The sequence below is a fragment of the Alexandromys fortis genome, unplaced genomic scaffold (genome assembly GCF_014885135.2).
Source record: "Alexandromys fortis isolate MF-2015 unplaced genomic scaffold, M_Fortis_MF-2015_v1.1 scaffold_82, whole genome shotgun sequence".
Lineage (NCBI taxonomy): Eukaryota > Metazoa > Chordata > Mammalia > Rodentia > Cricetidae > Alexandromys > Alexandromys fortis.
Window position 1 is genome coordinate 7,206,877 of NW_026067963.1, and position 26,049 is coordinate 7,232,925.

The following is a 26,049-nucleotide window of genomic DNA, read 5'->3' on the forward strand; positions in this document are numbered from 1 at the left end:
CAGTGATTCAGCGCTGTTTCTAGACTGTGCTCTCTCCTTTTCACCTAGATACTTGGTGGTGGTGTGGTTTGTTCCTGAGGTGTCGTAAAACACCCGTTCTTATTTTAGCTCTCCCTTCTGAGAGCCCAGCACTTCAAATCTAACCCACATTCAATAGTCTTGGCTTAGTGGTAGATCCCAGCTGGAACCAGGGTGAGAATTTGCTGCAAAACCAGTTTTGTTAGTTAATTTACCACTAGTTTGACAACTGAATGTAATAGTGGCCAAAAGCATTCTCTGTCTCTGTCTCTGTCTCTGTCTCTGTCTCTGTCTCTGTCTCTGTCTCTCTCTCTCTCTGAAAAGAGCAGAGAATTTCTGACAATAGTCATTTACACGGAGGCCCTGTGCTGGGGATGTAGCTTGCCTAGCACGCACAGGACTTGGGATTTGATTCCCCAATATTGCATAAACCAAACTTAGTTGCACGTACCCCCAGCACTGGATAGAGGGAAAGAGGAGAGCTGGAAGTTCAAGGCCATCCTCAGTTACATAGTGATCTATAGGCCTGCTTGTCTTATAGTCCCTGTCTCAAAAATAAACCAGAATAGGGCCTGGAGAGATGGCTCAGTGGTTAAGAGCTCTGGCTGTTCACCAGAAGAGGACCTGGGTTCAATTCTCAGCATCTACATAGTGGATCACAACCATCTGAACTGCAGTCCCAGGGCATCTACCCTTTTGGGGCCTTCACAGGGCATCAAATGACAGACACACAGAAGAACACGCAGCCCAAACCCTATAGAATAAAAACAAAACAAAATGACAACCATGAGAAACAACCACACGTTAAAAACAAAACAAGAAATAAATGAGCAGAGCCCTAACTTCCAACCGTCGCTATGTTAATCTCTTCACCTTTCTCGTGTCTCTGTCTTCCTCCTCCTCCTCTTCCATTTAGCAGTGTTTTGTGACTCAGGCTGGCCTCCATCAGCTTTCTCCAGTGCTGGGATTTACTGGTTTGTGCCATGAGGCCGGCTTCATCTGGTTAGTATTAAAAGTTCAGATCATGTGTAAAGAAATAGCTTTTATCCAAGTACTAACCAGGCCCATGCTTGCTTAGCTTCCAGGATCGGATGAGATCCGGTGTAGCTGAAGACCTGTGGTATTGAATTTCTCTACAGAATTGTGCAGTGAATGAGAGGCTTGGACATATGTTGCTTATTAGGTTTCTTGCTGTAGTGGTTAAGGACGCAGACTTTGAAGCCTAATGTATTTGGGTTCAAGTTAGTCCTGCTAATCGCTTGCTGTGTGGGTTTGGCTAGGTTACTTAATCTCCCGGTTTCCCTACAGCGGGTAGTCAGGATGTATTTTATAGACTTGCCTGAAGTCACGGTTCGTGGATAGCGTGTGACACAAATTAAGTACAAAATAAATATTAGCTTTTCTTTTATTGTTTTATTATTTTCAAGCAGAGTGCCTCCAGTTTTGTCACCTTTAGGAGGGGAGTCCCCTTGTTCTTACACAGGAGAGTGGCTCCCTTTTATTTGCGCCATCGGCCTCAGAAGGAATGTGTAATTACAGAGCGACTTGGGAAAACTGATGCAGACAGACCTCAGGATGTCTCCTGGTGGTCAGTTTCTGTTCTAAGTATTACATGGATTTCCTTGCATCTTCGGGGTCCTGCCCCATATTGCTCAGTGTTTAGCTTTTTGAGGAAAATACTGTAGCTTATCTAGGCACCTTTTGAGGTTTGATTGAATTTTTCAGCAACAGCCAGACAACAACCTAGGCTTCCCCGCCCTTATCTCCCTTCTGCTCTCTGTCCTCTGTCCTCTTCCTTCTTTTTCTGAGCTGGGGAGTGAATCTAAGGACGCACACCTACCAGGCCTGTACGTTGGACTATCCCGCCCCCCCCCCCCCCAACTGGGCTGTGTTTCTTGTTGAAGTCTCTGTGTGGGGGTTGGCTGGGGTGAGGCCAGCGTTTGTTCCATGAGAAGAGCTTTGAGAAGGGGAAAAAAAAATACCCCAAACTCCAAACTGAGTTTGAAATTCCATGAAAGAAACCAAAGACCCCTCCTTGTGCCCTTACTCCTTGAAAAGTAGGGGTCATCAGAAGGAATCTATGCCTTAGAGGAAATTTCATCTTCACAGAAAAGCGCAGGAATGCTAGACACTTTAAAAATGAGAAGACTTCCTGAAGAATTGCAATATCAGAAACAGAAACAGATTAGCATTTTTTCTTTTGTTTATTCAGGCCAGATAAATTCCTGATGGAGTCACCGTGTCCACCCCAAGAAGAAGACAAAGACGACTCTGTCCGAATCACCTCTGTTCTTTGGGATGTGGGGGTGGGAGGTGTCAGATCCTAAGATGTTCTGGGAGCTGGCAAGTTTGTATCCTTGGGGGAAACTCGACAACACATAGCTCTGGTTGTTTCTCTTCAGGTGAGAAAGGTCTGCTTTGTTGGAGAAGTAAGTGGAAACACATTTGCAAGTCTCCTGTCCTCCCAGGATTCCCCTGGGAGTGGCATTAACTATGGGGTTCCGGGTTGGAGCACCCGCACAGGGTCTCATTATACAGCCCCGGCTATCCTGGAACTCTATGTATGATACGTAGACCAGACTGGCCTTGAATTCACAAAGATCCTCCTGCCTTTACTTTCTGGAGCGCTGGGATTAAAAGCATGTGCCACTGTGGTGGGGCAATAGCCAGAGAAGACTGCTTAGGGCATGGGTTTAAGCCAATAAAAAGTTTTTATTAGTCGGCCATGTTTAGGATCCCAGTATAACCTTGAGCCTTTCTCAAGGGTGAGCTTTTAAGCACAAAACCACGTTTGGGGTTAACAAGAGCAGTTTAGTCAGAAGCAGCACTACAGAAGACAAAAAACAAGGTTAGTACATTTAGACACTTTCCAGAACAGTGGTCTTTGATGAACTGGGTCTTTGTTTAGTTTTGGCAAATGGTGCTATCTACATGCTGAGTTTTACAGCCTGAATGGTATGTCCATCATGGAGTCAGTTGTGCTAAGGTCTCAGGCCTGCTAACCCTTGAGCCTTATCTCTAGTCATCTACTTGTCCCAGGCTGTCTTCAAATGCACAGTCCTCCTGCCTTAGGCGTATCCTGCCTGCATGTGCCACCAAGACCAGCCCTACTCCTGTGCAACAAAAGAATATCTGTTGCATTAAAGTGCTGCATTGCTGCCTACAAACCAGAAAAAAGGGCTGTCACTCCTTCCTTCTCTCCCTCCCACCCACCCACCCACCCACCCTCCCTCCCACCCACCAACCTATCTTCCTTCCTTCCTGAGACAGGGTCTTCCCATGTAGCCCTGGCTATCCTAGAACTCAGAGATCCTCCTGCCTCTGCCTCCCAAGCACTGGTATTAAGGGTCTGCACCACCAGAGCCAGCACAGAAAGACAGTTTTAAATTTATCCATATCCTAGTCAGCTTTCTGCTGTTTTCCCATCTCCTTTCTTGCTAACCAGCTATGGTGGTCGGGTGGTTAGATGAAGCTGTATGTCAGGTGTTTAGTGAGAACTCCCCGTCATCAGAGTGACTGCAAAGAAATGGGTGCTGGGAATTGGAGGGAGAAATAAGTTAAAACTGCTCCACGGGTACTTCCTTGCGCTGCTGGCTTGGAGACCATTACATAGGCGATGTAACTTGGTCAGCTGGAGGAGTGTTTGCTTACTGTGCGCCAACCTTGGGTTTGATTCCCAGCATTGCATAAACTGGGTGAGATGGCACACGCTTGTTATCCTGGCACTTGAGAGGCGGGTGGAGGCAGGAAGCTCAGGAGTTATGCACGGGCGTCTCACTGCCCCACGGATGGGCTACAGAACATAAAGGGGGGTAGAGGTCGAAGGGAGGCTGACTACTGCCCATTCCTTCGCCAAACTGTCGCTATTTAAATCCTATGCCGCTCTTTTCCCTAGTCAATGTCGGCTTAACAGGCATGAATGATGCTTTCTTGTTGGCTGTCTGCTTTCTGCAAGGTTGTGTTCCTGGAGCTTAAGCACCCGGATTAACACAGTTACATCTGCTGTCAGTTTCGAGGATGTAATCTTCCTGTTCCACTGTCCTGGCTTCCCAGCCCCCTCTGCCCATTGCTGTGTCTCTGAGCAGTCACTTGCCCTAGCTGTCTGTGAGCTAGTCATCCTTCAGAGCACCCAACATTTCGCCCATCTGCATTTCGCTTCACCTTCTCAAAGCATCAGAACACTGCAAAATGCTTTTCACACAGGAGGTTGCACTTCACGGAGTGCTGCCCTACTGTCCCTGGGAGCCGGCAGAGTGCTGTGACTTGCTGGATCCCGTGGGTAGAAGACAGGCTGGGGGACTGTCATCTGTCACCTGCCTGAGTGCTCTTATCTTAAAAAAATGCCATCGAAACTAGCCTCTTCTGTCTTGGGGCTAGCAGGAATGCTAGAGATGAGAGTGTTGTAACGAGAAAAAAGCAGGTGGATTTTGTAAGTGGTTGATCTCAGAGGGGAACAAACATTTTACCAAAAGACTGCAGGGTACAACATTTTGGAAATAAGCTATGTTTGTATTTTTAGCTTGTTATGTTTACTTATCAAAATAAGTATCATCCTAGTGGCTCTGAGATTCTTTTCCTTACATTTCTTACCATATGATTTGATTCATGTTATAAGAATTCACCATACTGATGAAGTTAAAAAGATTTTGTTAAGTGAGGCATGATGGCGCTTTTAATCCCAGCCCTGTGGAGGTGGGGTCAGGAAGACCAGGAGTTGGAGGTCATCCTTGGCTACATAGTATGTTAGAGACCAGCTGGAATACATGAGACCTGGTCTCCAAGAAGAAGAAAAAAAGAAAAGGCCATTGAAATGGCCCAGCTGATAAAATCAGCTGAACAATCCAAGTTTAGTCTTTGGAATCCATGTAAAGTGGAGAGAGAGAACAGACTGCACAAAGTTGTCCTCTGACCTCCATATATGCACTGGGGGTACATGTGTGACTCTTCCCCCAGTGTGCATGTGTATATGTATAGCAATAACATTTTTAAGAAGGAGAGAAGAAACGTTTTGCTGGTGTAAAGGTTATGGCGTGAAGGGAGGAGGGCAGCGGGTCTCTCAGAAGCTGCTCCTTCAGCCCAGACTCCTGATCATATGTGTGAACAGCCTCTTCAGATCTGACCTAGTAGGGGTGGGGTTCATTTGCTGACTTCCTGATTTTACCAATTATCTACCATACAATGTAGATTTTTTAAAAAAAATAGAAAGGTTTGCTATGGTAGAGTTTGGCCTAGGATGGTTAAAGCTATGATCCCATTGCGGGGGGGGGGGGGGGGGGGGATCCAGAATACCAAATTCAATCCAAACCGCCAACCCACAAACCGCCAAAGCCACCCAGATCCAAAGACCGGGGTTAATGTAGTCAACTTTGCTTTCTGCGGGGGTGGGGGGGGCGCCTGGGAGCAAAGCAAAGATGGTTGAGGATGTTCTTTACCGCAGTGCCAGTGATGGCGTTGTGGGGCACTCTTCTGTCCTGTTGCTTCCTTCTAATGGAAATGGTGTTTGGGGTGGGAAGGAAGAAGGCTTTCCCGGGACAGTGGCCATAGCTGCTTCTGCGGAATTGGGGGTTTGTGTAAAAGACATTGTGCAATGGGATTGGTGAGGAATCTGTCTTTTAACTGTGTTTAATAGGAGAGGAGAGAAATGGGGGGAGAGGGAGGGAGAGAGGGGGACTTACACCTCTTTATCTGATTGCCACTTTTTCTGATTCTTGACTCCAGTGTGTGTAGGGTTAGAGCTGTGTTTTGTGCCGGTCCAGGTGTGGGTCTGGTGTCTATGGATAAAGTTGGTTGTTGAAAATTCATCCAATCGTAATAGTGGATACTTTTGTATTTTTCTAATTAAAAACCAACCAAATAAAAAACATTGAACTAAGATTTATTGACCCCCCCCACTCCCCACCCAGAGAAGTACAGAGAAGTATCACGTAGCTGGGAATAACCTTGAACCTTTGACCTTCTTTCTTTTACCAGCCAAGTGCTGAGGTTGCAGGTGTGTAGTTTTAGGTGGTGAATTGAAACATGCTAAGCAAGCACTCTACATTCCTAGTTCGCAGGCTGCCTACTTCTTGCCTGTGATGGCAGTCATCATCTCTGGTCAGGGAAACTGAGATAGTACAGTGTCCTGATTGGAACTTCCCAGTGAGGGGTTCACGCGGTCACATGGATCAGAAGCCACTCTTTCTGGGTCTGTGGGCTGGCGATGTGAAGATTTACATCCACTCTCCCATCCCATCCAGAGGCAGACACATCGAGACCTAACTCAGCTTTAATTGTTGGTCTCTAGGGACGAAAGAGGGAACCATTAATTTGTTGGGCAATTGATTTTCTCCGAGGCTGGGAAACAAAACCAAGTTGTCAGTCATGGAACTGCCCCTTTTGTTAATGGATTATATTTCGACTTGGACGGCTTCCAGCTCTATTCCTGGCTCATGGGGAAGTCTTCAGGGAGAGGAGAAGGGAACATATGATTATTTCTACACAGAAAAACAGCAGGCTGGAGAGCTTGGAGAGAAGACACCCATGATTCACACCTGAAACTTCACTGTGAGAGTTTATCGTTGCTCAGCGCCAGACTAAGTCAAAAGTTTGGCATGAGGATGTTTTGGGCATGATTTGTGTAAGTAAATACAATTTGTGAGCACTTCTGTTTTTCCTGCTGGGATGTGCTTAGTTCATTTCCCTTCCCTGGTGCTGAATCGTGGACCCGTGCAATTGTAAACGAGAGCATCTCTGCATCACCAGATGCATGTCTAGGGTCTCGGCCGGAATTTCTGTACTTACGCTGTGGTTAAAGTCAAAAGGGACAGGTGTGGTGGTGGCCCACTCCTTTGATGGCAGGGGTCTGGAAGCAGAGGCAAGAACTCTCAGTTTGAGGCCAGCTCTCTCTTGAAAAACCAAACCAAACCAAACCAAACCAAAACAAACCAAACCAAAACAAAAGAGTCAGAAAGGCCAGCTGCAATGGTGCAGGCATGCCATTCTAGCGCTCAGGAAGGAGGCAGAGCTGGGAGGAGCCTCTAAAGTTGGAAGCTGGTCTTGGTGTACACAGCAAGTTCTAGACCAGCCTGGACTCCAGGCGTGAGACCAGTTCAGGAAACAAAACCCTGTGAGGGCAAGCTTTGTGTAGGTGATTCTCAGAGGCAGGGGAGTCAGGAGTTCATTTAGAGTTGACCTCTGCTGCTCAGCAGGTTCTCAGGCCAGCCTGGGAGGTGGGAGACGGGGTCTCATAGCAACAGTGGCAGAAGGGGTGGCATATACCTCCAGGTCCAGAACCTGGTAGCCTGAGGCAGGGATCCCATGTTCCAGGTTAGGCAGGGCTGCATTGTGAGAGCGTATCACATAAATAAACAAATGCAAATAAGAATAAAACAAAACAATGTAACCCCCAATCCAAAACTAGAACCCCGAATAGACAAAGACAAAGTCAGTCTGTGGTTGTAGGCAGCGACTGCTCATTTGTTTCCCTCCGGCCAGACCCGAAAATCACACAGATACTATATGAATTACAATACTGCCTGGGCAGTAGCTTAGGCATATTCCTGGCTAACTCTTATATCTTAAACTAACTCATTTCTATTAATTATGTACCACCACAAGACTGTGGCCTATTGATAAGGTTTTCTGGCTTGCTTTCTCCTTTGGCAGCTACATGGCATCTCCCTGACTCCACCAACTCTCTCTATCTCTGTTCAGATTTCCTGCCTGGCTTTACTCTGCTAAACCATTGGCCAAAACATCTTCTCTATTAACCAATGGTAGTAAAACATATTCACAGCATTCAGAGGGGAATCCCCACAGCATGTGGTGGCTGGAGAGATGGCCCAGTGGTTAGAACACTTGTTGCTCTTGCAGAGGACCTGGGTTGGATCCCAAGCATTTGTGGTGGCTCACAGCTGGCTGTAACTCCAATTCCTGGAATCTAACGTATTGTTTTGACCTCTGAAAGCACCAGACATTCATGTAGTGCTCATTAATACAAGTGGGCAAATAAATCTAAAAAGAAAGAGAGCACCACCAACAAAGAGCTTTGGAAAGAAAAGTCAGTCTGTGGCGTTTGTTTCATTTTGGAGAACGGTATGCCGAGGGGTGGGAGACAGAGGCCTCTGGAGTCTTCGGTAAGGCCTGTCTGTGACTGCCTGTGTGTTTCACCCAGCTGTTTTCTAGTGGCTCATGACTCCATCCCAGGTGTGTGACTTTCGGTAATTTATAGCCTGGGCCATTAGCATAGGTGGTGTTCTTTGAATAATGAGTGGGCAGGATGACACATGTGGGAACAAGGCTGTGGCTCCACCCTGTGGGGCTACTGACTCCAGGCCTCCTTGGCCTACTTGATACATCCATACAACCCAAGGGTCCTCGGCCTTCTGATTGGCCTGCTCACTGGGTGCTTGGCTGGTTATACAGAGTTGCTGTCAAAATAACGATCTTCTGATGCACTCTCTCTGGGTCCCGCTTTCTGCTGTTGAAGACCCTGGCGAGGCAGCCATGGTCTGAAGAGAGGAGCATTTTAGGATAATGAACTTAAGGAGACAATGTGTTTGGTCCTACTGTGCGCCACAGGACATGGGTAGGAGGAATGGGAGTCCTGCCTTCGTACTGAGGAGTGACAGACATCCCCAAGAAGTGTGGATCCTGGCTCATGAGAATAACAAACACAGCGTGGGAAAGAGCAGTACAGTCTGCAGGAGAGGGTGCTTGGCAGCAACCATGTCACCCTTTGTCATGGCAGCAAGACACTGCCATCTACAAAATGCAAGCTCCCACAGCCACGCCACTGAGATGTATATGTAATCACAAACCGCATAGTGTTTTAAGTACATGTGTGATTTTTGCCTTGAGCTATATTCCTGGCTGTCTTTGGGTGTACAAGGTCTGTGTGGCCAGTGGGCTGCCAGCTGGACACAGTTGGCACCTAAGAGGAGTCTATATTGTACCTTGTAAAGATACAAAGGAATCTGGAGTCACATGGCCTCACCAAGAATGCTGGGTACTGGGGAAAACCAAGAGCCAGCTGCTATCCCTCTAACCTTGAGTCAATAGCAAAAGACATTGAGCAACCCCCTTTCATTTCAGTTTATTACTTGTTATTATTACTATTATTATTCTTATCATGAGGAGGAAGAGATGAGGAGGGTCATTTTGAAAATAGCTGTAGACCAGGCTGGCCTAGAATTTTTAGAGATTCACCTGCCTCTGTATGTGCCACCATGCCCTGTCAGATTAATTTAGATCTTTTTTCTTACTGATGTATTCCACTCTCAGACCTATCTCCTCTAGAAATGAACCTAGACTGGCTGGCCTTGGACTGGGAATAGGAAGGTGGAAAGCGAATTTGACCTAGACAGATGAAATTGCATGCATATAAAAAAGGGAGCCACGTGGTGGTGGCGCACGCCTTTAATCCCAGCACTCAGGAAGCAGAGACAGGCAGATATCTGAGTTCGAAACCAGCCTGGTCTACAGAGAAAATTCCAGAACAGGCTCCAAAGCTACACAGAGAAACTCTGTCTTAAAAAGAAAAAACTCAATATATATATATGGGAAAGTGGCAGGTGTAACTCCACCAAGCAGGAAGGAGGCTCCCAAAGGTCCCGTTCCAAGGCTGGAGACAAAGGAGGGAAATTCAGTTTCTTCGGATGCCTAAGGAACCAAGGACCAGCACTCCTCTTCCAATATGCTGTTTACACACACTGTGACGTAAAGCTCTGTTCTCTAGTTAGAATGGAAAAACCGCAGACAGAGTTCAGAACCTAGCAAAGGATTTCTGCATCCATGGGGGACTAACAAGCCAGTAAAGATCCTTGCTGTGCAAGACTGACAACCTGAGTTTGAATGCCTAGAACCCATTGAAGAAGAGAACCTACTCCACAGTACTGTCCTCTGACCTCCAGGACTACACTGGGGCGCGCACACATCCCCATACCACTCACATACAGCACACACACACACACACCCCTGTACCACATGCACACACACACACCTGTACCAGTCACATACAGCACACACAGACCTGTACCACACACACAGCACACACTCACACCTGTACCACATGCACACACACACACCTCTGTACCACATGCACACACACACACCTGTACCAGTCACATACAGCACACACAGACCTGTACCACACACACAGCACACACTCACACCTGTACCACATGCACACGGCACACACTCACACACCTGTACCACACGCACACGGCACACACTCACACACCTGTACCACACGCACACAGCACACACTCACACACCTGTACTACATGCACACAGCACACACTCACATTGATGATAATGAAGAACAACCTCGTTCCCTCCCCCTATGATAAATGTGCTTTTAATTTGGAAGATGAGACATGGTAACGCTTTAAGATTTTAAATACCTTTTCTTGCCTGGATGTGCCTGGATTTTTGATTTTTCACAGTTAAATACCACTGTCGTGGAACTCAGGCTGAAGTACTCTGCCAACAGGAGCCCCAGGGGCCAGGGGAGGGGAGGCAGACCGCCCAGCCCAGTGTCTGGAACATGAAGTCTTGAATACGCATGAATGCTTTCTGGGCCAGTTACTGACTAGTAATAAAAGCTAAATATTAACAGCATTAAAAGCAAAATTCCTTTTGAACAAGGCATGGTGGTGCACACCTTTAATTCCAGAAATTGGGAGGCAGAGGCGGGTGGATCTCCTGAGTTTGAGGCTAGCCTGGTCTACAAAGTAAGTCTCTGTCTCACTGCCCCTTTCCAATCCTCCTGGTTCTTTTGAGATGCCTTAAGAGCACACAGCCTTTGTTTTCTTAGTCAAATCATTAGGAACTGTCAAGATTTAGTGAGACATTAAAATTGTATTTGAGGAGATTAATAACACAGAAATGTTGATTGTTAATATTTAGCAAATTCCCCCAAATGTGATATAAAATAACATTTTTTTTTCAAGACAGGGCTTCTCTGTGTAGCCCAGGCTGTCCTAGAACTTCCTCTGTAGACTAGGTTGACCTCAAACTCAGCGATCCACCTGCCTCTGCCTCTGCCTCCTGAGTGCTGGGCTTAAAGACACGTGCCAACACTACCCAGCAGTATAAACACAACCTTATAAAAATAAAAGAAAATTCTTAGAACAGAAAATTTCACTAAACTCTTTAGAAATAGTAACCGTGGTGCCATTTGCATGGTTAGGCTATAGGCGTGTTTTTTTTTTTTTTTTTTTCCCCCAGTTTCTGCAACCTTTACAGTTACTTTGTGGGAATGAAGGGATGATTACTGCTCTTGCAGGGGACCCAGATTCAGTTTTGAGCACCGTGCCAAAGGGAGAAGCTTCTAACTGCAGACTCTGATTGTCCATCCCCCTATGGCCTCCTTGGTCTGCCTGCCCTTAGCCACATACATCACTAATAAGTAAGTTACTTTAGGGCTGTGATGGCTCAGGAGTTGAGAGGACCTGAGCTCAAATCCCGAGGCCCCGTGTAAAAAGCAAGGCATGGTCACTTGTGTCTGTCACCCCAGTACTGTGGAATGAGAGAGAATGGAAGAGTGAGCGCTTGGGTTTGCTGCCTGCTGTCAAGGGAATGAGACAAATATGAGGATAGAGCCGACACCTCTGTCATCCTCTGGCCTGTGTTCATGTGTGGATCATGTGCAGATACTGCATGGTACATCCCCAAACATACAAAAAACAGAGAAGCAGCCACCTCTCTTTTTTAAAAAGTTACTTTACTAAACACATATGCTGTAAAAATCCCCTTTAAAAAAAGGTCAATATCATTTTATGGAAAATAAATATGAACTATGTCTAGCCTTTTTATCTCTTTTGTTTGCATTTTTTGTTTGCTTTATTTTCCTCCCACTTCTTATCTTATGAGATACGAACATGAAGAAGTGCATGGTGCATGCCTGTAATCCCAGCAGGCTGAGTCCGAGGCCTGCCTGGGGGAAAAAAAAAAAAAGAAAAAAAGCCACTCATATAGTAAAATATTTTCATCTTTTCTCCTTGCTCACCCTGTGGTGGTGGATAAAGGAAGCAAATCTCCATTCAAATTAATAGGTTCTAGTCATCAGTTACCTTATTCTGGCCAGTGCCCCCCTCTCACGCTAGTCCCCCCCCAGCTCCTCCCCCCCCCAGTTTTTACTTAGCACAGCCTGCTAGTCTAGCAGGGCAGTCTTGAGAACAGAATAATAGTTTTGAACCTCATGATTAGCTGCTGCTCTGTCCGGTCCCTGGGCAGTGCTGTTCTCTGAACAGTGCTGATTCCCAGCTGCTCAGCACTGTGTCTCAGAGCCTCGCAGGGAGGGGGGCCTTTTTGCTTGTTGTGTTTGCTCATTGAATGTGGACGGATGAGTGGATTCTGGCTCACCAGGACTTCTCAACGGGCAGTGGATTTGGTTCATGCTTTCATGATATTCATTTTATGTCTCAAGATTAGAGTAAAATTGCCCCCAACAAACTGTTTGAGACAGGCTCCCACTGCGTAGGCTGGCTTAGAACTTGCTGGGTAGACCAGATTGACCTCAAATTCATGGAGATCCACCTGCCTCTGTTTCCTGAACACTGAGATTAGAGGCGTGCGTCACCACATCCGGCAGCAAACTTACTATTTTAAATTGTCTTTCCGTCTGTGTGGGAGTATGAGCATATGTGTGCAGATGCCCTTGGGGCTCAAAGGCATTGGACCTCTTGGGTTTGGAGTTAAAGGATGCTGTTGGCTGACCTAACGTGGGCGCTGGGTAGTACATGCTCTTAACCGCTGACCCATCGTTCCAGTCCCTCAGTGAACTTTTAAATTAACCAAGCACCCTCTACCCGCCAGTGGATTTGCACCTTGGATCCAGTGAGCATGGGCCTTCTAGGATCTAGAGAGCTTGGACTGCCCTTACACTGGTGAAACTGACAAGAGAAAAAGGCTTGAATACCCTTAGATGGGCAGAGATGTTCTGTATGAAAGTGTGGGTGAAGATTCGGAGGCCTGCTCACCAAAGGATGACAGTGTGGGAAGAGAGAACACAGAGGAGAAAGGGGGCAGGTAGGGAACATGGATGTGTTCTGTATACTTGGTAATTGAAGTTTAACCTCCATCGTCAACGGCCGATCAGAATCCTCTTTCTAGAACAGAGAAGGGAGTCAACTTTGTACATGGACATGTCCCTTTCCTTTTTAAAATTTAAAAGGTCTATTTATCTTATTTTATATGTATGAGTGTTTTGCCTGCATGATTGTGCGTGTGTCACGTGTGTTTCTGGAGCCAGCAGAACTCAGAAGAGGCTATTGGGTCTCCTGGAACTGGAGTGACAGATGGTTGTGAGCCACCATGTATTGTGGGTGCTGGGAATGGAACCCAGGTCCTCTTAAAGAGCAGCAAGTGTTCTTAGCTACTGAGCACTCCCTCTGACCCCTGGGAGTGTCCTTGTAAGCTAAGCTTCCTTTATAGGAGGGCAACAGGTTCTGATTTGAGAGCTTTTTCTAGTTTTGATTGTTGCCTCCAGCTCACTTTATTCCCAAGAGTTTTTGGGTGTCATATCCTGGTCCCCTTGATTCTTGTGTACATATGACGTAGGGCCACAGGAGTCATTACAAGACAAGCCCCTCTGAAAAAGGTTGATAGTACTCATTGTGTGTATGTGTGTGTGTAAGGGACACAGTGACAGAAGAGTGGGTCCCAGTGCAGCAGCAGCCAGTGCCTGTGTTGAGGAAAGTGCGTGGATGTCGGGACCCTCCCAGTAGCGCAGACCAAAAGGAAGTTGCTTGGCACTGTGCCTTCTCTGTGTATAATAGACTAATTTCTGAGTGTGAGGGCATGCTTGCAGCTGTCGTTAAAGTGGGCAAATATTTTTTTTTCCTAGAGAAATAGTGTATTTCACGAGCAGCTTCTCATTTTAACAGCCAACATATTTTTTTTGGCTGCTATTTGATGTCAAACATTTCAATTTTAGAACTATTTCTTTTGAACATCTTGGAGATACTAGTGTTTGGAATTTTCAAGATAATAAATCCTTCATCAGCAGAGAAAGGCTGTACAACAGAAGTGTGTGAAAACACTTGCGGGGGGGTGGGGTGGGGTGGGGAGACGGCTCTGCTGGTGAAGTGCCCGCTGTGCAGGCTTGAGGACCTGAGTTCAGTCGCCAGCTCCCACCTAAAAGTGGAAGTGCCTGTCACCCCACTGCTGGGGAGGTAGAGGGTTAGAGATAGTCCTGCAGGCTCGATAGTCAGCTAGCCCCTCCCTCCCTCCCTCCCTCTCCCTCTCCCTCTCCCTCTCCCTCTCCCTCTCCCTCTCCCTCTCNCCTCTCCCTCTCCCTCTCCCTCTCCCTCTCCCTCTCCCTCTCTCTCCCTCTCTCTCTCATGTGAGTGCACGCACCTTCCTGGAAAGAAATTTAGTGAGAATGAGAGAAGACTGAGTGGGATGGGGTAAATATAATCAAAATAAATTATGTGTTTATACAATATATATATATTTCTCCCTTTGAGACAGGGTTTCTTTGTGTAGCCTTCACTGTCCTGGACATCGCTCTGTAGAAGAAGACCAGGCTGGCTTTGAACTCACAGAGATCTAACTGCCTCTGCCTCCTGAGTACTGAGATTAAAGGTGTGCATCACCACTGCCTGGCGAATAAATATATTTTTAAAGTATGGTAGATAGCAATCGAGGAAGATACCCAATATTAGCCATGCTCACACATCAAGCACACACACACACACACACACACACAACTGTTTGCTCCCCCATACTGGCATAATTATGTCACACGGACATTTGAGGAAAGCACTGTTTTACTCACAGTGATGAAAGCCTCTACAATCTCCCAAGTGTTTCTGCCATTTCTCTAGAGGCATGCCAGTTGTATTGTAGCCATTTTACATGAAACATTTTATTTATCTGGCGTGTGTGAACATGCGCTGTGGTGCACACATGGAGGTCAGAAACACCATGGGAGTCAGTTCTCTTCCACCTTGTGGGTTCTGGGGAGCAAACTTATTTCCTCAGGTTTGGCAGCAAACACAATTAGTTTGTGCTGAAGCGTTAGGCTCGCCCCACCAAATGATTTGACCACAAATCTACAGAGAACTCCGCTTCCTTCCTTAGTTTGTTTCTCTCCCCCCAGAATAGCGTAGGACTAAGGTTCCTCCAAGTTGTCAAACCCTAAGGGGATATCATCGCAAGTAGAAATGGCCACCTTGCCTTAAAATACACCCAGGAAGAAGTGGACTGTTCAGCAACCCCTACCTTCCTCCCTCTTGCCTTTCCCCTTTGTTGCAAAGCCCTTCAATAGTTCTGTTCTCAGAAGCACGGGTCCAGCTCCTGGGTGGCTTCAGAAGCGGCCAGTGTTCCAGGCACTCCACCGCAAATGGGGTGGCTTATACTCCAGCCTTTCCAGGGTGTAGCAGTGAACTTTGGATTGGACTCTGGCAGGAACCTGAAAGTCTGTGTGCTGGCCCAGACAATATCATGTTATCCTCATGTCACAGTTGAAGAACCAGGACCTGAGAGGTGGAGGCTGGCGTGAGCGAGGCTTGCGGTCAGAGGCCAAGATTTGGAATGAGAGCCAAACCTTCCGGCTCTTGCTCAAGTGCCCTCAGCCATGACATCCACTCTCTAACCTCAGTTGACTTCTAGGGCCGTGAAAAAGTAGGGATAGGAGTTAACTCCATTTTAATTCCAACGTTAAAGAAAACATTAGAAGCGTTTTCTAACACCCACAAGGAAGTCTTTGCTTGGATGTTAGCGAAGTTAACTCCTTAGCTACAGTCGAATCCTTCATCGCTGCGCTCTCTGACCAGCTTCCCTGCTGTCTTACTGTATACGTGAGTTTAGAATTTATGGCAGGACTGTTGAAATGCCTTGGCAGGTGAAGGAGCTTGCCACCAAGTCTGCTAACCCGAGTGTAACCCTGAGGTCTACTTGGTGGAAGGAGAGAACCCACTCCTTTAGGTTGTCTGTCTGTTGACCTCCACATGTATTGTAAAAAAAAAATAAATAAAATTTATATCCACTATGTAATGTGATTATAGTGTGTCTATCCTTTTCCTTAACCCCCCCACGAGGATTTTAATATGTTGTGTAGCTCTGCTGCTGCTGGCTGTTCATCTTAGCTGTGAAATAGCCTTCCTGGGTGAGCTGCAGACTCCTCCTCCTATCAAGAGGATTAGATTGTATCCACTTTTGCTGCCCTAGCAAAACAGTTCTAGCGTGAACACTGAGGTCCTTGTATGTAGGATTTCAGAGCAACCTTCTCAGCTGGCAGAATTTTACTAGGTCAAGAACAACTATGTACATACTTCAGCCCAGAGTGGAGGCTGGTGTTTCTGGGCTGAGGGTACCAGCGCAAACCCTGAGCTCTGGGTGGAGGCTGGTGTTTCTGGGCCGAGGGTCCCAGCACAAACCCTGGCTTCAGGCTGCTGCTGGGACCATGTGCAGCCTGTGCAGCTCTGGCCTGCAGCTGCTTTCCCAGCCCTGTTCACATCTCTTGTTTTTTTGGGTCCTGTACCCCACTGTAGCTGGGTGTGAGCACTATTCATTTCTCAAGCACTGTACACCATCCTTACTACCTCTGCTCCCCAGAGATGACCCTGCTGTGTGTTTTCCTGAGAAAAATGATGAGGCTACCTTATGCCAGGCTCCTTCATCTATGTTTGCAAATGATTAAATCTTCCTGGAATAAATGGAGGAACACATTTCTTAATAGTTTCTGAGAGAGCCTGGCAATGGTGGCACATGCCTTTAATCTCAACATTCAGGAGGAAGAGGCAAATCTCTGAGTTCGAGGCCAATCTGGTCTACAGAGCAAGTTCCAGGACAGCCAGAGCTGTTATGCAGAGAAACCCTGTCTTGAAAATCACAAACAAACACCTTTATCACCACTAAGCTTGGAAGAGCAAGGAAAAGAAAGTTTCCAAGAGAGAACTGGAGAGAGAGTACTTGGGGGAGGAGTGGAGAGATGGCTCAGCGTTTGAGGGCACTTACTGCTAAAAGAGGACCCATGTCTGGTTTCCAGCACTCACTCCGTGTGGCGCATAACAACCTGGCCACTTGTATCTCATCTCCAGCTCCATCCCACACCTCTGGGCTCTGGGAGACCACGCTTGTGTGCCTACCTGTTTGAGCACACACCCACAGTTAAAAATAATTAAGAGTTTCTGAGTGGCTAAGGTGGAACCTATTTTGAGGTGCTCGTTAGATCTCAGACTCTCACCTCCAGTGATTCTGGTTTCTTCTCCAAAGTCCTTCAGTCTCTCTGGAAAGTACTCCTTTATTCCTTCAGGTGATCCTCCCCACCTGCTCCCTCCTCCTCCCCAGCCCCAACTGGTCACTGTTCTTGGGGTTCTCCCAGTGCATCCTGGGAGTTTTCTTTTCTTTCCCTGTGGTTGAGCCCAAGCCTGCTTCTCACTTTCTTGGTGTTCTGTTTTCCAGACCCCAGTCCTTCTTGGTTTATGATCTTCTTTTGCCAGAGCAGCCCTTTTAGTAGCTCCCAATACAGACTATAGTTTGGGAAAGCTTCACTTAGAGGTCTATTAACATACAGTTTACCGCCATAGCCTTCTCAATGCAGAGTGCAGTGGGGGGAGGCACATACTCGTTTTTGGTGTGACCATCACCAACCACACCCATCTCTAGAGCCAACCTGTCTTGCAAAACTGAATCTCTATCCACTGAAATAGTTTTGAGGCACTGAAATGGTTAACTTCTTAGCCCCACATCTCTGAGCCCTCTGTGGCCATGATTTTACCTTCTGACTCTGAATTTTGGCTGTTTTGGGGAGTCCACTCAAGGAGTGGACGAGTGGACTCATCCAGCATTTGTGTGAGCTTTTGTCGCCGCAGCGGATCCCCCACATTGCGTCCCTCAGGTCTTTTTATTTCTCTCTCTCTCTCTCTCTCTCTCTCTCTCTCTCTCTCTCTCTCACTGTTGTGAGCAGTTTCTAATCTTTATTGCTGATTTAAGTGGTGCTGCTCACAAGGCCCTGGGCTCAACCCCTAATATAAAACATAAGGAAGAAACAATCACAGCTTGTAATACTATATCCTCCTGCGCGTCTCATAGTCAGCAAATGCTCCCTATTTTGGAAGTTTGGTTTCAAGTGTTTGTAGAATTGCAGCAGCCACTCTCCAGAAAGCTTATCCTTTCAGCAGTGTTACAGCTCTTCAGAGGTCTGGGTCATGGTCAAGGCCAACGGGAGGCAGCTCGGGAAGTGGCAGCGCTCCCTCAGGATGTGCTGATCTTGATTAAGTGGGTGGTGCAGGGGCACTGTTGGCATTGTTGGCACAGGAGCACTGTTGGCACTGTTGATGCAGGGACACTGTTGGTGCGGGGACACTGTTGGTATGGGAGTACTGTTGGTGCAGGGGTCTTTTTGGCACAGGGGCAGTGTTGGTACTGTTGATATGGGTGGCGAGGGACACTTCGTTGTGAGATCCTAATCCAGCAGCATCTGAACCTGAGCACTGTGACCTGCTTGAGTGCAGTGAATTGGTAGGTCGAGCCTCCGGGTCTCTTCTGATTGCCATGAGAATAAAGTACCTGGGAGGAGATAATAAAGTACCAGCTCTGGAAACTTGGACCAGTTACTTCTGGTCCAACGATGACTACAGGTTAAAGCAACAAGGATATTAATGGGGAAAAAAGATGGCTGGGTACCGTGGTGCATACCTGTAATCCCAGCACTTGACAGGCAGAGACAGGAGGATTGCTGCAACTTTGAGGTTAGCCTGGTCAACAAAGCAAGTTCCAGACCAGACCAGGGACACATAATGAGACCCTGTCTTAAAAACAACTGATTAGCCCCAGAGATAATAGAAAAAGATGAAGAACTCTATGGCCCACGTGTCATTACTGTTTGATTGTGAGCTTGTATACATATTCAAGTTAATAGCTGTGGGTAGCTGAGAGTAGTCTTATCATTTATCAGGTGGATTTCTGTGAGTTTGAGGCCAGTCTGGTCTACTGCGGGAGTTCCAGGACAGCCAGAGATACACAGAGAAATCCTGTCTTGAAAACCAAACCAAAAAAAAAAAAAAAAGAGAGAGAGAGAGAGAGAGAGAGAGAGAGAAGAAAGAAAAAGAAGAAAAAAGAATAGGTCTTCACATGTCTTTTTTTTTTTTTTTTTTTTTTGAGACAGGATTTCTCAGCTTAACAGCCCTGGCTATCCTGGAACTCACTTTGTAGACCATGCTGTTTGAACTCAAGAGACCCTGCTGGCCTCTGCCTCCCGAGATTTTAGTTGAAAACATTGTAGCCTTTCGCAATCCAGAGTAAAGATCAAGACTTCTTTTAAAAGGGGAACTTCGCTATTGTTTTGAGGTTTTGGAACCACTACATGCTGTAGTATTGCATAGGCAGCCACAGTCATTTAAAAATAACTTCTATTACTTGTGAAAGTGTGGCTGTCGCTTTACGTGACTCATAAAGACAGAATTCCACACCTTTCTGCTCAGTCTTAGTCACTTTAATGCCACAATATTAATTTTTTATCTGAGTTTCTATGATGTCCCTGAAGAAGGTTCATTATTCTCTTTTGTGAATAGTCTCAGGGATTTAAATCATAACGCTGGCTTTATCTCACAGCTGTGGTCATGTTTACTAGGAAGGAAAGATGAGGCTGTGCCCTCCTCACCTCCCATGCACCCCAGGAAGCAGCCCTCTGCTCTCCTTCAGGGGAGTCAGCCCCCTGGCAGCCGAGTCTGGGGAGTTTCGTAGGCAGACTCTTGGGACTCACAGCCAAGGCCGCACACCTTCTTTCTGCCTTCTCAATTCAAATCCTGAGAAATCACTCAAAGCTTTCCTCTCTCCTCGCTCCCAGTGTTTCATGGGCCCCATGTGACAAGTAAATCCCCCCCTGGAAATGCCATCTGTTCCCCACTATTGGTCGTGAAGTATGTGTTGTGACTATCATCAGGCCTTATCTTTGGTCACATCCCTGTGACCGCTGTAGCATGTCTTCTAAAATCATGCCTATGAGATTCCATATACGGACGCATGCACAGCCCGGCAGGTATAATGGAAGTCTGAAGATATCTAGTGGGAGTTGGCTTTTCCCTCCGTGTGAGGTTTTGGAAAGAAACTGATTGTTGGGCTTGACGGCGAGAGCTCTAACCCGCTGACCCATCTCTCTGGCTCTGTCACCTAGTTTGATAACTCATCGTGCTAAGACAGAGTTGCAGCCTTTCTTTGGGCCGCCATCAGCTCCCAAATCATGACATGGAGGCTTATTATTATTTATGAGTGCTCAGTCTTTTCCTAGGCTTATTCCTAGCTAGCTCTTATAACTTAAATTAATCTGTTTCTCTTCATCTATGTTTTGCCTCGGGGATTTTTACTGTTCTTTTTTTTTCTGTATGCTCTACTCTGTGTCTAGCTGGCTGGCAGCTGGCTGGCTGGCCCCTGGGTGGCTCCCTCTTTTTCTCCCTCATTCTCCCCTCTCATTCTCTCCTTTCAAGCCTAGATTTCTCCTCCTGTGTGCTGTCTACCAGCCCCACCTGTCCCTCTACTGCCTAGCTATTGACTCTTCAGCTTTTTATTAGACCAATCAGGTACTTTAGGCAGGCAAGGGAAAGCAGCAACACATCTTTCTATAATTTAACAAATGCAGCATAAACAAATGTAACACATCTTTGCCGAGTTAAACAAGTGCAACATAAACACAACATACTGTTACATAGTTAAAGTAATATTTCACACACAACAAGACAGTATTTAGGACAATAATCAAACACTTGCAATTTTTTAGTCTTCAGAGTTGTTATTACTGTTGTTATTATTACTTTAGGGTTTGTTATATGGCTAAAGCTAGCCTTGGATTTGCATTCCTCATGCTGCTGCCTCTTGAGTCTTGGGCCTACAAGTATGTGATAAAATTCTTGGCTTTTGGACTGACTTTCTTTGATTTTGAGACAGGGTCTGTATCCCAGACTGGCTTCAAATTTACTATGTAAGCCAAGAGTGACCTTGAACTTTGTGATTCTCCTGCCTCTACCTATTCTGGGATTAGAGGTGCGTACCATCTGTTTGATTGGGTAGGGTGCTGAGGCTTGAACTCTGGGCTCCATGCACACAAGCCGAACACTACTGAGTCACCTCTCCAGCCACCGGGATTCAACTCTTGGTCCCATTACTTATTAAGAGCTGTGTGTCCTTTGACAATCTATATCCTATTTATGAGTCTTGGCTTTGTCTTGTCAAAGGGGAACGTTATGGTCCTTTAGACAGCTGTTATAAAGAGCTGTAGACTCAAAGTGCTTAGAGCAATGCCCGTGCTTAAGGCAGATAGTAAGTGCTACAAATGCGGGTGCTATTCTTATTATTCCTTCCACCCTCTTTTAACGTAGTCCTGGCGCGAAACAGTGGTCACCATTAGAGAATTCATCTGGAATTCAGTTTCCTCTTGTTAGAATGAAATGACACTTTGTCTCTACTTGGGCCGTGGGAGCTGTAGGATAAGGGAAGGGGTAGTGGAGGGCCTCGTTATGTTCACAAGGCTGAGAAAACCTGTTCCTTCTTGGCCATCAGGGTCCTGGCCCTGTGAGCTAATGAACAGCGTTTCCTTTTGTTAGTCTGAACCAACTCAGCAGAGCAGCGTGGTAACCGCAGGCTGTTCCTGATGGATCTCAATTGAGGAGAAACAAATTAATTATTAACAGAGTGTATGTGTTAGGTAAAACCTTTAATGTAGTGATCCACGGGAGAGAGACTGATGGGAGGGTTTGGATAATAAACACCAGAAAATAAAGGATGGAAAGGGTTTGGGACTGTGTAATGATTTTTATCCTTTGCATATTTTAGTCTGTTTAATATTTAATGTGCCTGACGAGCTGTTAGCCTCAAACTTATTTTTTAGTTTTCCCTTGGACATTTTTTTTCTTATAAGGAATTGCTAATGTATATCAAAGTTAGAGAATTTTGATTCAATATACAGAGTCCTCCTTTCTTTATAGTCTTGGTGATTAAGGCCAGGGCATCAATTTTATGCTAGGGATGAACTCTGCCCCTGAGTTACACCCTCAGCTCCAATGTGCAGATTCTTTTGTGCGTGCGTGCATGCATGTATGTGTGTTTTTTGGTGGGGGGTAGTGTTTTGAGGCAGGGTTTCTCTGTGTAGCCTTGGCTGGCTTGGAACTTGCTCTGTAGACCAGGCTGGCCATGATCTCAGAGATCCGCTCGTTTCTGCCTCCCAAGTGTTGGGTTTAAAGGTATGCTCCGTCCCCACCCAGCCCCGATATGCAGATTCTAACATTAACTTTTCACTTACTCCCTTTCTCATAGAACCCTATATAAGTTTCCTGTTTGATTAGTTTGATTCTGGTTATTTGATGATCTGGATGAGAGAACTCGCTTTTTATTCTCAGTCTGCAGAAGTTGATAGTGATGCCCATGTACACAAAACAATGTTTTTTAAAGGGTTATGGGTTGTGAATTACTTTTATTGGGCGAATTCTCCAATAACAGAGGAGGCTCAGTGATAGGATACATGCTTGGCTGATGTCTCAGACCCGATTTCAGTCTCCAGTACCAGAAAAGAATGACTCAAGATGGAGTTAAGAGAGAAGTATAGAAAAAGAAGTCCTTGGGAAAATAATGTAGCACTCTTCAAAACAGTCACTCTGGGTATTCATGGTTTTAGTTTCGCTTTGCCGGCTGTGCAGGCTCAGCTCTTACTGTTTCCAGTAAGCGGCAACATTTATGGCATGCAGAAGGAACCGAGGGAGTTCAGAAGTTTTAAAGAGAAACCCTTGTGAGCTGAAGGCCAAAGATAGCAGTGGCTGTTGACTTTCCTCTCTCCAGCCACACTGCCGGGTGTTTCTGGATCTGAAGGGCATAGTTTCCTTTTCGCATCTTCCACGGAACCAACAATGCTAGTTCTTTTGGCATTCTGCCAGCAGCTCCAGAGCGGCCGAACAGGTCACAGGGCACAGTCCTGATGATGATTCAAGAAGAAGGTGTGGCTACTCCGTTCAAGTACTAAGGAAACCCTCCCCGAGAGCCCTCGCTCTTTGAGAGGCAGATTTGGCTTTTGCCGCTTCCTGTGTGTTTACCAGACTTGTGGAGCTGCAGAGTTATTAATGGACGTTTTATTCCTTTCTACTTTCAGTTCCCCTTAACTGAGATGGACGTGGTCTAATCTCCACCGAGTCAAAGAATGGCCACGAGCCCTGCGCTTCCCACGGAAGACGGACAGGTGTCCTTGGGCATTGACGATCTTCACTTTTCATTGCAAGGTAAGTTCAGAGTCGGAAGGAAGTGGGAAACTTGCCTTCCTCTCATGCTGGGCCCTGTTGGTTTCTCCACCTCCTGTGGTTTTGAAAACTAAGTGAAGAAGCCTAGAAAGCAGTATCAGACTGTCCTTCTAGCTCAGCTCTCTGCTTTCAAGGAATCCTGGAAGGAATTGCTTACCTTTGGTTTCTTCTATATACATGTATATTTATTTGCAGTCTAAATTTAAAAGCTAACCACAGTTTGCTTGGCATTGTTTCCACTTTTTTTTGTGTCTCACACACACACACACACACACACACACAAGCTTTGACACGCACATCTGTATTTTGTCCTAATAGGCAGGAACTGTATTGTTATTGGTGGGTGAGATTTCAGGGATAGGAATCTCACATGTACATCCACAGCCAGTCTTCTGGAAAGTGTTTTCTGTTGCGCTTAGCCGTATTTCCGTTGCCCCTTCAAAACTTCATTAGCTAGTGAACTTTCCATCTTTGTTCTTAAATCTTGGTGTTGTAGCAAGCTAGTATAGAAGTGAGGTTATGACAAATATTTAAAAACATTTATGAAACTCCTTTTAAAATTAACCTTAAAGTTATGGGTAATATAATGCACCAATTAAGATGCTTCATAAAACTGCAGGTTTTGAGTCATTTTTTTGGTAAATATTCTAAAATGACTTTCTGATACCTTCCTTTTAAGTTTATTTTATTTTTGGAGACAAGGTCTTGTTATGTAGCCCAGGCTAGTCTCTCTAGTTTGCTCTTCCAACCTTTTCCTCTTGAGTACTGGGAGGCATGTGCCCGCATGCCTGCCTCAAATATTTTCTCTTTGAATCTGCTTTCAATAATTAGCTTCTTGTCTTTGGGGTTCAGATGTAAATTCATATCTATTGGAATAGACTATATCTCTTTGCATCATATTTTTAAAAAGATATATTGTTTTCTGGTTATGGAAGCACACACCAGTAAAGTTGATGTCCAGTAAGTAGAAGCTGGAAGATTATGGGCTAGCATGGACTACTTATCTAGACTCTGTTCCAAATAAAATCCAAGACCCTCAAAAAAAAAACAATTTTAGTTTGTATAAAGTAAGAAATATCTGTTTGTTGGGAGGTAGTCTTTGAGATAAAAATTAAAAATCTTTCATTTTGTACTTTTGAATAATATAATCACAAGTAGCTGAAATTCAATTTTTATGTAAAGGAAAAAGATCAGTGTTCTTGTTGACACTGGCTGCAAAAAGTTGCCTGTCCTCGTGTTTCTCACGCTGGCTCTGGTCCTTTAGTAGTCATCGAATTTAGCTGAGAGACTGTGTCTTTTGACCATTAGCCCCTCCTCCGTGTAATACAGATTTTAGCTGCAGCTGTGTTGAAGATGGAGGGTCACGTGACACGAAGGGCTTTTAGCAGGTGCCTGCCACAAATAGGGACTCAGTAAATACAACTTTTTATTTGCTTCTAATAAGTTTTTTTGAGTAGAAGTTTTGTACAGCACAGCTCTAGTAGAGGCTTCATGGTATATAAGACAAAAAAATAGTAAACCAGAAGTGTGCCTACTGGTTTTTGTTTGCTATTTGCCTTCAATGGCTTCTCGTCACATGTAGGTGAGGCCTGTAGGTTCTCTCTACCCTGGTGCCTTTTTTCTCACCCTCATCTCCCTGTAACTCACTCCACATCTGCCTAAGAAACTGTAGTGCCCCCCCCCCCCCCCNGTGTGCTCTGTGTAGGATGCTTCCTCTAGGCAGGGAGAAGTTCAGCTTCTCCATCCCAAGGCCAGCTGGCCTTGGCCTTCTCTGTAAGCTGCCCCCGCCCTTCCTCCTCTTCGATTACCCCTTTATCTCTTTGAGACCTTGTAGATTTGTGATTATTATACTTAATAACACTTCCTTGCCGCAGATGGGCTTCCTGAGTTGTGTGTAGTGCCTCCAACTTACCAGTTTTTTTATTTTTATTTTTTGCCAGTGTTCTTTATACAGTGCCTCTTGATCCTCCCCACCTTACTGTAAGGTACATCTTTGCATCTCTGGTGAACAGAGATGCTGTAGCTCGGGATGATGTCACTGGAGTCCCGCAGCTGGTGAGCAGCTGCGCTGTTCCTTGCTTTTGCTCTGCACCCTTCCGGCCCGCTGAAGAACAAAGTAAACGAGGGAATTCGGCTCATGGTTTTTCTCTGGCTGGTTTTAAGTTGGAGACTTAACTCTGTTCCATCCACAGCACTTGAATGTGGATAGGGGATTTCAGGTTCCTAGGTTGCCTAAAATAACAAATTACCGAGAAATGTGTGATTTTTGTATAACGTGCTTTGAAGTGTGTGGTTTACTTTTCAATAGGAGACGAGGATGGGCTAGGTAGCAAGGGGAAGTGATGCCTGTGTTCTCTGGATCATTCGTTTGCGTGATGGATGTAGAGGGTTGTGTCGATGCTTTGCTTCATGGGTAGGAGAAGCAGAATGACATCATGGTATCATGATGAGTTCATGTTAGCCAGGGACACTCAACACACATGCACAGTGCCTAGACTTTCCAGTCTATGCAGGATGAAGACAACATGGAATGAGTCTATGTCCCAAGCCTCGGCTCCATGTCGTTTGCATGTTTATGAAGGTTCTTCCAGCCCCAAATGACCCAGATGAAGGGAGGGCAGGGCAGGGCAGGGCGGAACTTGCATGTATCAAGTTGTGAAGGCAACTTTGGTATCACAGTAGGATTATTACCTGTTTGGGCAGCAAATATGTAGACAAAATGTTTCCATAAAGTTCAACTTAGCTGAAGGCTGTTAATAAGAGCCATAAAAGCATTTGAGGGGCCAGCACGAGGGCTCAGTGGTTAAAGGCAATTGCAGAGCAA

General features: G+C 45.9%; 1 protein-coding gene across 8 annotated transcripts in view; it reads left to right on the top strand.

The window, feature by feature from the left end:
* Window positions 1-26,049, top strand: part of Syne2 (spectrin repeat containing nuclear envelope protein 2) — a 292,157-nt gene that overhangs the window by 15,494 nt on the left and 250,614 nt on the right. For all 8 annotated transcript variants that reach the window (XM_050153713.1, XM_050153714.1, XM_050153716.1 and 5 more), the window contains exon 2: window positions 23,081-23,207. In XM_050153713.1, the coding sequence (XP_050009670.1) occupies window positions 23,129-23,207 (79 nt within the window). In that variant the 5' untranslated portion in view covers window positions 23,081-23,128. The remainder of the gene's footprint in view (window positions 1-23,080; window positions 23,208-26,049) is intronic.